Raw genomic sequence first — 12,615 nt, 5'->3', positions numbered from 1 at the left:
AGATGGCCACCTTATCCCAAGACTCTTGACTTCGCAGCATTACTGACACGATGCCTACTGGTGTCAATTCTTCCTGCATAACTTCTAAGCATCTTCTTTTTGGCAGCCAATGAAAACACACAAAGAAAGTACGTAATGCATCATCGATATCACCACAGTATATGCACACCGGGCTAGTTGCTAGCCCTAGTCCATGGAGATATTTCCGAAAGTATCCATGACTTGTCAAGAACTGTGTGAGATAGTAGTTCAATTAACCACGATTTCGGTCAACCCATACACCCAGAGAAGGTATCAGTCTTTTCATCCATTTCCCTCTAGAGTCGTCTTCCCATCTTGTTTGCCACTGTAACAATCTGTGACTAAAAGCCAAAGCTTTTGCCCGTCTCCTTCCTAGGTCTCCTTGTGAGAGCCAAATTTCTTGTCTTTCAAAAGCCAACAAGTCAATAGGAGTTACTGCTGCTACTACTACTACTACAATCACAGGTTCTAATACTGTACGATATGCGCATGCAATTCGTAAAGCTGCTCTCCGTTTTACAGCCACAAGTCTTGTCCGATACTTCACAATTTTTAACGATAGTAATAATAATAATAATAATAATAAAGAGAAGGGTATCAGTCTGCGTGACAGAAGGAAGATTGTGTAAACGTGGCCCACAGGTGGCCGTATCGATTAATAATAATAATAATAATAATAATAATAATAATAATAATAATAATAATAATAATAATAATAATAATAATAATACCATTTTCATTTGCTTAATGCAGAGTTAATATTGTTCTAAATTTTAAAATTCATTTCCCATAAATCAATCTCACATTCCTTGGTTTTGCATTGGGCTCTTCATTATTTGTTATAGAAAAAATGTGAACATGAAAATTTACAGTACATTCTTAACACATTGAAGACTGAGCAGGTGAAGTTAGATCTTACACTGTGGATTTTAGTGCATTTTCACATTTTTATACAAAAATAACTGATAACCTTACAGTCACAAACCTATTTTGGATTCAGAAATGTATGAGAGCTACGCATGCATACCTTGTTTTTCAATATTGGAGCAAAACCACTAACTTTTATAAATAAATTAAAAAGCCCTTTTTCTACTTTCATTTTTTTTAAATTTTCACAATGCATATTAAAAATATGAAAAGTTACGTAGTCACACACACCACGATACATTTATGAAACACAACATACATACTATTCATTATGGAAATTAGCTCTAGTTGTCGGCTGCACAAGAGCATGTGGCTATGAAGTTGCCTCAGTAGTACCAACTTCATATTATAACAGAATTAAGTTCTGATGATATGCTGCTACCTGGTATGTTTTTAATGAACCACAAGCACTGCAGAATATGTTCCAGCACTCTGCTAACGTTTGTAGTACGTTGAAGCAGATATATAAGTACAAGAACTCAACGCTGTATGGCATACGTCGCTTGTCCTCCATGGAACATTACAAATGATAATACAGATATTGATTCCCATAGGGAATCTGTAATATATGTTCCGAATGAGTAAATTTATAATACCAATATAAATGGTCCGTTATTGGACATTATAAATTTTCCAGCTAACTCATTCCTGGTTGCCAGCGTTTCGCCCTCGTGTGCTGGGCTCATCAGTTGGTACCTAGCACACGAGGGCGAAACGCTGGCAACCAGGAATGAGTTAGCTGGAAAATTTATAATGTCCAATAACGGACCATTTATATTGGTATTACATTACAAATGACGTACGGCGTATGTCGCTCATTTTCAAAGTGTTAATTTTAATCATCATATGATGCAAGCAAGCAAGCAAGCTAACTTGGAGTATTATGTGATAATTAATTTCACGTCATAAGTCGCAGGACGCGTTATGTAGTTTTACAATGAATCCAAACTACAAGGAAGTCTTGCTTGCACTGACTAATATTCAAAACCATGGTGACCTTGGTGAGAAGGAACTGCCAAAACCACGAACTATCATGATGAAAATGATTCTCTTCCTAAGTCAATCATAAGCAAAACATCAAATGTACTATAAATCATAAGCTATATATAATATGCTAATAATTAATGTATCAATTTACAATTCTACTTCGAAATCCTTTTGCAAAGAGGAGATAGAAAGGTTTATTATTTGGCAGAATGCAGGTTTACGCACCAAAAAAAGTACTAAACTTATAAAATGAAGTATTTATTTATTGACTAATTATTTGATTTTGTTCTTGTAATAAAAGCATCTTTAAGAAAAGGAAATAATACTCAATGATAAGGAAACAATGTTTATTAAAATAAGTATTTAAATGAGACAGCTAAGAGAATATAAGATATCCTATCAAAAAGTTTACTTCCTTTACTCCACTCTAGAATAACATATTTTTATTCATTTTCATAATTGGAGTATTATGTATTTAACACTAGAATGCCCAAATGAGTCAATTTGACCCAATGGCATTTTTAAATGCATTTTTCATACCTATAAAAAGGAATTATGAACATCAACTTCTATGAGTTGTATTTAATTTTGAGGTACTTCACACACACATAAAAAGGCAATGTACTAAATCTTGTTATTTCTGAGATATCAAGCAATTTTCCACAAACATCGAAGTAGACAATTCTCATAAAGGAAAAACAGTGCATTTTGTGTTTTTCTGGACACTTCTTTCACTTGCATGCATGTCTACCCCTTTGATACTGTTTCCTGATATGGGGTTGGGATGAAGTGAGATGAAATTATATGGCATGTTTTTACAGCCGGATGCCCTTCCCGTTGCCAACCTCAGTCAGGGCTGCCATTCGTCTCGGATTTTGCGGGATGGTACCACATTCGTGTTAAATGTCCTGTGTCCCAGACATTTCCTATCTGGGACGGCAATTGTCCCGTATTTTGAACCTCGAGAAAAATACGCCCGAGTTTCCCCTTCTTATAAGTACCAAGAGTTTTCTTTCTTTCTTTCTTTCTTTCTTTCAAAGATGATAGATTTTTTCGCTCTTTGGTTTCTTTATCTGGTGTGAGTTCATAGATTTTAAAAATGTTTTTTTAATTTTTGCAGTTCTTGGGTTGTCCATCCTTGTGAATAAGGTGCATAATTGCCGACAGCTATCTGAGGTAGTACGAGTCCATCGCATGTTCATGTGAAGTTGTCAGCTGTGAGAAATATAATGTTCTGTTGACTTGATTAGGTCCAAGCTGTTAATTTCTGTACATTTTTCTTTGATGTCATGCAGAGATTTTTATGAAACTGCTAATAATGACAAAAAAACTGTAAACAACACTTCAGAGAAATTAAAATATATTGAAATGGAAAGAACTGGTATAATTAAATAAACTAAGTTTTTTCCCCTGTTTGTTTTACGTCGCACCAACAGAAGCTGGTCTTATGGTGACGATGGGATAGAAAAGGGCTAGGATTGGAATCGATCCTGGCCTTACGCAGGCTACAGCCTGGTGTAAAATGGGAAATCATGGAAAACCATCTTTAGGGCTGCCGACAGTGGGGTTCAAACCCATTATCTCCCGAATATAAGCTAATAGCTACATGACCCAAACCGTGCAGCCAACTTGCTCAGTACTGTAAGATTCAGTTTGTGTCTAAATGTTAAGGCATGCGTTAATAAACTGCACTACGATGTCAACATAGGATACACATATCATTTTGAAACAAAGTTTATAACGTGTAGAATACAAGCCAGTTGATTTCCTCGATCGCATATCTGACCCATATTTTGATTTCAGGTATCTTCAACCCTGACCTCAGTTGAGGAGCTAATTAAGATTAAATGAATGATGGTGAATGACACTGGGTAAGGAAGTGGAAGGAATCGACTGTAGCCTATGAATAGGAACTGACCCAGAATTTGCCTGGAACTGAAAACCATTCTCAGGACAGCTGATAGTAGGGTGTGAACCTACTCATCTCCCGAGTTCAGAACTTGGCTCCATAGTCGTAGTATACTTCTTATACTTATTACTTGTGAAAATGCACACAGAAGTAATTAGTATAAGTAGCATGCCTTTGATTCTGTTCCTAGAGAAGCTATGTGGATGGTACTATGGCGCTTTGACTGTCCTGACTGTTTTGTAGGCTTAATCCAAGCTTTTTATGATGGAATGGTTGGACGAGTTCTTCACCTCAATGAATTATCAGAAGAATTCCCTAGCACAAATGGGCTTAAGCTAGGATGCGTGATTGCCCCCCACCCTTTTTGCCCTGTACTTTGCAGCCAAGCTTCACAAGACTTCTACTATCGACCATGTAGGTGTGGAAATTAAGTTTTGGTATGATGGTAGACTGTTCAACCAATCCAGGCTCAGTTCTTAGAGATTGACTACAATACTCTCATAATGGAGCTTCAATATGCTGATGACAATGCAACACCTGCCCATACACCCGAGGAACTTCAAACATCACTCAACTGTTTTAAAAAAACTTATGAACGATTTGGTCTGAGCATCAACACCCATAAGACTAAAGTAATTGCACAGCCGGCACCAGGTGGTTACTGTCCCTGAACTAAATGTCACCATAGCAGAAACACCTTTTGAACAAGTAGAACAATTCTAAGTACACACTGCAACTCAAAAAAGGATGTGGAAAATAGAATTTGCTCTGCTCATCCAGCTTTCGGTCGCATCTCCCACGGAGTTTTCTTGAATAAGGATCTCAAAATATATTCTAGGGTCCTTACTTTTCTGTATTTATATCAATGACATACCATCAGTGATAGAAAATAACACACACCACCTCTATGCTGACGATCTTCAAATTTATCAACACTGCAAGACTTCAGACTTAAGTGAAACAATACAAGATATTAACAGTGACCTCGAAGACTCAGTATATATGCACGACAAAATTTTCTTATACTATACTCCACAAAACCTCAGACAATCATAATTGGCTCACAAAAATTACTGAGCTGCTCAAACAATGCCGCAATCCCGCCGATCCTACTGAACGGTAACATTATTCCCTACAGTATAACGGTTAAAAATATTGGCATAATTATGAATGAAACACTTGATTGGTCTGATCATACGAAAGAAATCCTTAAAAAAGATTTTTGGAGTGCTACACACTCTGGTTCTCCCTATTCTTGATTATTGTGACGTCATTTTAGTTGACATGACAAGAGAAGAAACACTTAAACTTCAACGAGCACTGATTTCCTGCCTGCGATTTATTTACAATATCGGGTACAATGTTCATATCACCCCGTACTATCAGGTTCTCTCACGGCTGAAGCCTGATAAACGTTGGCAGATACACATTTTAATGATGGTGTTTAGAGTGTTAGTTGAAATGAAATGGCGTATGGCTTTTAGTGCCGGGAGTGTCCGAGGACATGTTCGGCTCACCAGGATCATGTCTTTTTATTTGACTCCTGTAGGCGACCTGCGTGTCGTGAGAGTGTTAGTTGAAAATCAGACGCTATATATTTCTTCTAAATTCACCTTTTTATCATAATTTTACAAATTAAATACACGTTCGAGATCTTTTCTTTCTATTCCAGTGCACCGCACAAATAAAATTAATAGATCATTTGTGGTGACCAGCGCCAGATTGCGGAATTCCCTGCCAGCTATGGTCAGAGAAACTAGCACTTTGTTAAGATTTAATGTCGTCTGCCGAGACTACCTGCTGAGGACAGCTGACTGAATGGTTGAAGTATGAATGTGTGCGTGCTTGAGGATTAATCAGTTTTAAGAGTTTAAGAGTTTTAAATAAATAAATAAATAAATAAATAAATAAATAAATAAATAAACAAACTGTCAGAGCCCTTTGAAATCAAAACAGGGTTGAGACAAGGAGATGGCCTCTCTCCAATTTTGTTCAACTGTGTTTTAGAAAAACTTGTTAGGGAATGGTGAAAAGAAATGAGCAAGTTCAACTTTCCAAATGGAATTAGATTAGGTCACAAGAGAACTGGGCTTAAATTTGAATGCCTCGCATTTGCAGATGATATAGTCTTTTGCAGAGAATTTACAAATTGCAACTAAGCAGATTGAAGTCCTCAAAGAAACAGCAGACAAACCAGGATTGCAAATATCTTTTGAGAAGATGGAGTACGTGAACATAAATACCACTGACCCAACCTGGACAATGAGGATGAAGTACGGTGACATCAAAAGCTACAAAATTCAAGTACCTAGGAGAGATTTTGACTCCAAACATGAATGAGAAAGCACCAATTCAAGAACGTGCAAGAAAGATGGAAACTGCATTTAGATTATGTCAGAACACCTACAAATCAAAGTCACTCTCCTACCAGGCCAAATTCAAGCACTACAGCACGATAGTCAAACCTGAATGTTTATAGCCACGAAGGGACTCTCAGATTTGGAAAAGAAAGGAGGTTCCTTAGAAGATTCTTGGACCCAGAAAATCATCAGACAAGTTTACGTTTTGCATGAGACCAAACCAAGAACTATACCAACAATTTGAAAACACCACCACCACAATTAAAAAGAGGAGATTGATGTTCTACGGACATATTAAAAGGATGGGATCAGAGAGACTCGCCAAACAGGATCCTTACCTTCAAGGAGTACAGGAAGACACAAGTTCCATGGATACAAGAAATCCACCGAGATTTAGAAAAATGTGGGATCATGGCAGAAGATATAACAAACAGAAAAATCTTCAGGCAGAGAGTTGTGGATGAGAAGGACCTAGTTGATGAGAAAAAGAGGAAGAATAGAGTATTCTCGGCAGAAGAACAAGCACGAGCAAGCCAACGGATGAAGGAATACTGGCGAAAGAGGAAGGAGAAAGAACTTGAAAAAGCAATGGAAGTTGCATAATCGCAGCCCATAGATGGCTGAAATGATAAGAAGAAGAAACAAACTAAGGGTGTACTGAGCTGTAGTCATAACAACATCACTATATGGATGTGAAACCTGGACACTTGACCATCATGACATAAAGAAACTGGAACGCTTCCATCAGCAGAAACTTAGATCCATCATGAACATCAAATGGGATGACTACATAAGCAATGTGGCAGTTCTTGACAACACGCATGTGAACAGCGTATAATCTTTCATCATCACTCATTGGCTTAGATGGGTAAGTCACATCCAGCTTATGAATGATAGCAGACTGCCTAAACAACTTTTCTACAGTGAGACTGTTCATGGCAAAAGGCCTCAAGGTGCTCCTTTGAAACGTTTTAAAAACCAGCTTAAGAAGTCTATGAATAGCACCAACATAAATGCTAACACCTGGGCAACAACTGCACAAAACAATGTTTCTTGGCGTAAATCTACTGCAGAAGGTGCCTCACTGTTTGAGCAGGCACATCGCAAACAAAAATTGAAACCCATGAAAAGTGGAATCTACGTCAGATCCAACCGCGTCCTCCACCCACCTTTAGATGTGACCTGTATGGACACATGTTTCATGCAAAGATTGGCTTGATCAGTCATCAGCAACATCTCCACAGAGCCATCAGACTTTAAGAAGAACTGCAAGAGGAAAATATATTCTCGGAAACGAATAGTGGCCGACGACTTATTACTTATTATTTTGTGCAAATGTGACGGTAGCTGTAAATAATGATGCAACAATATAAACTGACAATGGATTATGTATTCAAATAAAATTGAAAAACTGAATGTAATCTGACAGTAAAATATTCTAGTATACGGTTGCTCAATATCTTGTAGGAATTTGTGTGAAGTTGAACTCCTATCTGAGGTCCAGAAATTTCTTGAAGACGATTCTCGTGGGAGAAACAATTTGCCCTTCCACCAAACTATGTATGGTCTGTAGTCTGGCCCCATGGCTAAATGGTTAGCAGGCTGGCCTTAGGTCACAGTGGTTCTGGGTTCGATTCCCGGCAGGGTTTGGAATTTTAACCAGCATTGATTAATTTTGCTGGCATGGGGACTAAGTGCATGTGTCGTCTTCATCATCGTTTCATCCTCATTACAACGCGCAGGTCAAATCAAAAGACCTGCACCTGGTAAGCCTGTTCTCGGACACTCCTGGCACTAAAAGTCATACACTATTTCATTTTTTTTGTATGGTCTATAAAATATATGTGGAAAATGCATGAAGAAAGTGCAGCATATTTATTCTAGCACAATCAACTGACATTCTGTAGCTTACGTTAATCTTTTGCAATGTTATGGTCACATGATAATAATAGATCCCCACAGCACTCCTCAAGCATACTTCGACTGCAGTGTTCCTGGGAAGAGACTAAGAGGAAGACCTAGTGATGTTTGGGAGAAGCAGATTCTCAAGGACCTTGAAATTAGTGATGTAAACTGGCATTGCATATCTGAACAACACCTGTGGATGGATAGGACAGACTGGAGGAGGCTTGTACTTAACCACACTTGGCTTGTTGGAGCAAAGAAATGATGGTGATGATGATGATTATCTTTTATGTTTGGTTTCATGGCTGAATATCAGTGTCAAGGCCTTTGGTTCAGAGATTCCAGGGTTCATTTACCCACGTTCAGTAGATTCATCTCACTTGGAGACTAGATATTTGTGTTTGTCACTACCAGCCACCACAGAAACACATGATAGTGAATACATCCCTCCATAAAGAGTTTGTGTTAGGAAGGGCATTACGGTACGGAAAAAGTAGTGGCAAAAGATTACTCTAATTTTGTTGCACTAATTCTGTTATTTCTGTTAATCCCTGTATCACTTACATGCTGACTATACAGCTGTAATGGAAATAACACAGTATTTCAATCCGCTTGAGTGTTTAAGGTAAACCAAAACTCCGGGCATCCAAGCGTTAAATCACCAACTTAGAATCAATTGTAGTGTTTGATATGGACTGGTTATTTTATGTGCTTACTACTGGACTACCAGCAATCATGATCAATTCTGGAACAAATAAGTAACTGAAAGGAACACACTAGTGAAAACCAAGTCATATACAGAGAACATAAATAGGAACAAATAATAGGACAAACAAAATGACAGATGAAAATTGTAGAGCTTGTCCTTGTGTGTATTTATGTTTTTTGTTGTTTTTTTAATGCTGACCTATCATTGTGTTTATCCTATAATCTGTACCTTTTCATGTTCTTATCTTTCTGTGCAGGGTTTGTCTCTTATTTGTTCCCTTCCGTTGTTTAAATTACCTAGTTGGAGTGATTTCTGCATCATGTATGACCATCACCACAAACCGAATTCTGAGGGACGCCGCTGAATTGTCTATTCATGGCAAGGTTGCAGGCAGAACATAATTCTTATGAAACATGGTTATATACTGCATGAAAGTGTGCATATTCTATTTGTTTTTCCTTCTTGATTTCTCTGCAGACAAACAAAATCTCCATGTTTATGTTGATATCTGCATGTTTCTTCAGTATGGTAGGCAAATATTTTGTTTCAGTACTCTAATGTGCTCTGTGCAGCGTATTTTGTAATTCCAGCCATTTTTTCCAATGTTCAGTTTGGGAAAATCACTGCATTCTCAGCAGAAATAAGAGTGTCCAAATCAAGATTCCATATTTGTTGGCTTCATCCCGGATGAGTCTGTTGATATTTGAAGGGCAGGAAAATATCGTGGTACTTCATGTCATATTTGTTAGCATGTTAAAGATCTCTGAAAGTGCGCTTCATAACCAGCTGACAAAACACAGCATTAGGATTGTTCAATAGAGTCTGCTATACTATCATATGTCCATACAATAGGAATGTTGAAATTGGTACAGAGATCAGCTGAACACCACCACTTATTGGTCTGATGCCGTATGATGATGATGATGATGATGATGATAATGATGATGATTAATGTAAAGTTTGTACAATACAAATTGATGTGCAGGGTGTGAGCTATTGAATATTTTAAAATGTTGTATATCAGAACATCAGTCATGGTAAGCTCTCTATTGGATAGCTGGAAAATGAAACAAATTTGATAGGTTTAAGAAGAAATATTTATTTCTTAATTTTTTTCATGACTTCAGCATCTCATTCTCGTATCTATAAAATTCCATCGATGGGAGTGCAATGAAGCCATGCAGTGGCCGTAAGTGCTTTTGGTTTCAAACATTTTGCAGAGCGACAAAGTCAGATGGAGTAATGTCTGGTGAATAGGATGGATAATGGAAGACCTAGCCAATCCTGAACAATTTCCTGTGGACACCTACTGTAGATATTATGAGGCCTTGTGTTGTCTAGATGGAATTCAACATCCTCTGCCATATATTTAGGTATAATTTCTCCAACTTGGTGTAATACATGTCTGAAATGAGAGTCTGATTATTTGAGAATCACTCGGTAATGAATGGAATTGAAATCTCGTCAAACACGATAACTTTTTATATCAATATTCTGTAAAACATGTCCATATTGATCATCAACAGCAATTTTTCACCATATATTTCACACATGCAAGGAATTCCATGTGATCTTAAAAAAAAGAAAGTTGCTGGAGAGAGTCATTTCAGCTCTATATCAGCTTCCTATGTTTAAATTCTTCATTATAGTAAGAGTTCAATATATATATATATATATATATATATATATTTACAGTCAGCTTCTTACAGAACTATTATTAATAAGCCATTAAAGATAGGACCTTCATTTCCTTACAACTGTCAGGATATAATATTAGAAAATAATAACAACTGTCTGAAAAATTTAGTTATTAAATTGTTCTGGAAACACATTTATTACATTTCAGTTTATTAATATTTTGAAAGTCACTACAGTTTCCTCTTCAACGCCGGCATGGAGTGTGTTTATTAAAATTCAGCGGTCTTCCTGTAATTGTATGAAAACAAACAAACAATACAAACCTCATGGTGCTTCAGCCCTAATGGGCCTTGGCCTACCAAGCAACTATTGCTCAACCCAAAGGTCTGCAGCTTACAAGGTGGCTTGTGGTCAGCATGACGAATTCTCATGACCCATTATTTTTGGCTTTCTAGACTGGGACCGTTACCTCACCGTCAGATAGTCCCTCAATTGTAATCATGTAAACTGAGTGGACCTCAAACCAGACCTCAGATCAAGGTAAAAATCCCTGATCTGCCAGAGAATCTAACATGAGGCCTCTGGGTGAGGAGCAGGCATGCTACCCCTAGACCGTGGGGCCAGCATAATTGTATGAAAGTAAACTTATTAGTTCAGTTTTTGGAACACACACCTGAAGTTTACACAATCCTACATTTCAGTTGAACACACACTGCATTGCTGCCGGCTCATTGAGTAGCTACATTCTTCTTTTGGGAGTCCAATCTCACCAAAATAATCAGTTATATAATAAACACCTGTTGCTTCTGAGATCATACCAAACTTTTTGAAGTAAGTAAATGCCATCAGACCTACAGCTAGTGAAATTTCTCTTAATCACAATTCTTTATTAAGTTTTTTATTTGTATTATAATTTATGGCCCCATAAATTTGGCAATGCAGATTTATTAACTACCAAAACTAAAAGTATTGAGGTGTTCAGATATTTTTTCCACTCAGAAATTCAAATAAAATTATTTTAACGATTATCTCAATAATATTATTAACAGCCCACATTATTTATATATCAATGAAAAGTTTATATTACATGTGTGAAAAAAAAAAACAACTCTCATTCAATTTTCTATCTCTAAGGATAACTGAAATATGGTCCTCGGAATTTACACATAAAAAGTACAATAATTTGAACAATTTCTTCTTTTGATGCTGTTTTTTACATCTTTTTTAACATTTTCAAATCTAAAAAATGTCATTTGTGCAGTTTTTGTCTGATTTACGTGGAACATCCCATGCTAAAAATGCAACTTTAGTAAATCCATATTTCAAACTTGGCAAAATCAGACAGCTTCTGTAGGTTGCAATCAGACTTTGAAGGGAACCTTGCACGTGGTTATAATATACCATTAACAACTGTGTTTCGAACATCCAAACTACATATCAAAGAATCTTTAAACTTTCTTGTCATTCCAGCAACTACAGACACAAGTAAGGAGGTCTGAATCACCTCTCACGGTAAATAAACATGGAACTGATGGGTAGCAGCCAGCACATCAGTTTCCTCAAATTTTATATCATGCTCCAGAGGGTTGCATACATCCTTATTTACTGCAGATTTCTCAGGGGATTGGTTCAGACAAGAGTATTCCCTTATTTTGGTGTTACTATTGCACTTGGTAGTTCTCCTAAGAACTAGGAATGTAATAAAACCTGGAGTTTCTTGTGGGTCCTTGGCTGAACAAACTGTTGGGATATATTTGTAGTGGTGATGGAGGCAGTATTGATTCATTGAGAGAATAACTGATTTGGTTGGAATTGGATGGTTAGAAGGTTACATGGGCTCTTTTCTTCCTACGGACAAAGGTTTTCCTTTAGGTGCTGCAGGGACTTAGAGGCACCTGAGACACATGCCTTATTGTATTAAGTAGCGGAATATTTAAGAATATTTACTCAAATACTAGTTTAATACTAGATATACTAGATTAATGTATTGAATGGGGAAACCGTTAAGTAGAATATTCTTAAATATTTTTCTACTTGATTTTCTAGTCAATACAGGTTTTATAATGGAACTTTTACATATGGGTAAAGGCATTATACTTGTAATGCCTTATTGTAGTTGTTCACTTGCCCTAGAAGTGTCTAAAAGGATGCTCTGTTCC

At 37.0% G+C, this 12,615-nt stretch overlaps 2 protein-coding genes across 2 annotated transcripts in view; one reads left to right on the top strand and one right to left on the bottom strand.

The window, feature by feature from the left end:
* The window catches only part of LOC136881270 (serine/threonine-protein phosphatase CPPED1), a 122,090-nt gene extending 118,779 nt beyond the window's left edge, over window positions 1–3,311 (top strand). Inside the window, exon 7 of the mRNA XM_067154042.2 lies at window positions 3,056–3,311. The gene's annotated coding sequence lies outside the window, so the exon portion shown is untranslated. The remainder of the gene's footprint in view (window positions 1–3,055) is intronic.
* Window positions 3,312–9,999: 6,688 nt separating this feature from the next.
* Window positions 10,000–12,615, bottom strand: part of LOC136880933 (transmembrane protein 62) — a 120,290-nt gene continuing 117,674 nt past the window's right edge. The window contains exon 13 of the mRNA XM_067153463.2: window positions 10,000–10,223. Within this exon, the coding sequence (XP_067009564.1) occupies window positions 10,049–10,223 (175 nt within the window). The 3' untranslated portion in view covers window positions 10,000–10,048. The remainder of the gene's footprint in view (window positions 10,224–12,615) is intronic.

Source organism: Anabrus simplex, chromosome 9, assembly GCF_040414725.1.
Source record: "Anabrus simplex isolate iqAnaSimp1 chromosome 9, ASM4041472v1, whole genome shotgun sequence".
Taxonomy (NCBI): domain Eukaryota; kingdom Metazoa; phylum Arthropoda; class Insecta; order Orthoptera; family Tettigoniidae; genus Anabrus; species Anabrus simplex.
This window is presented reverse-complemented; position numbering and strand designations above follow the sequence as displayed.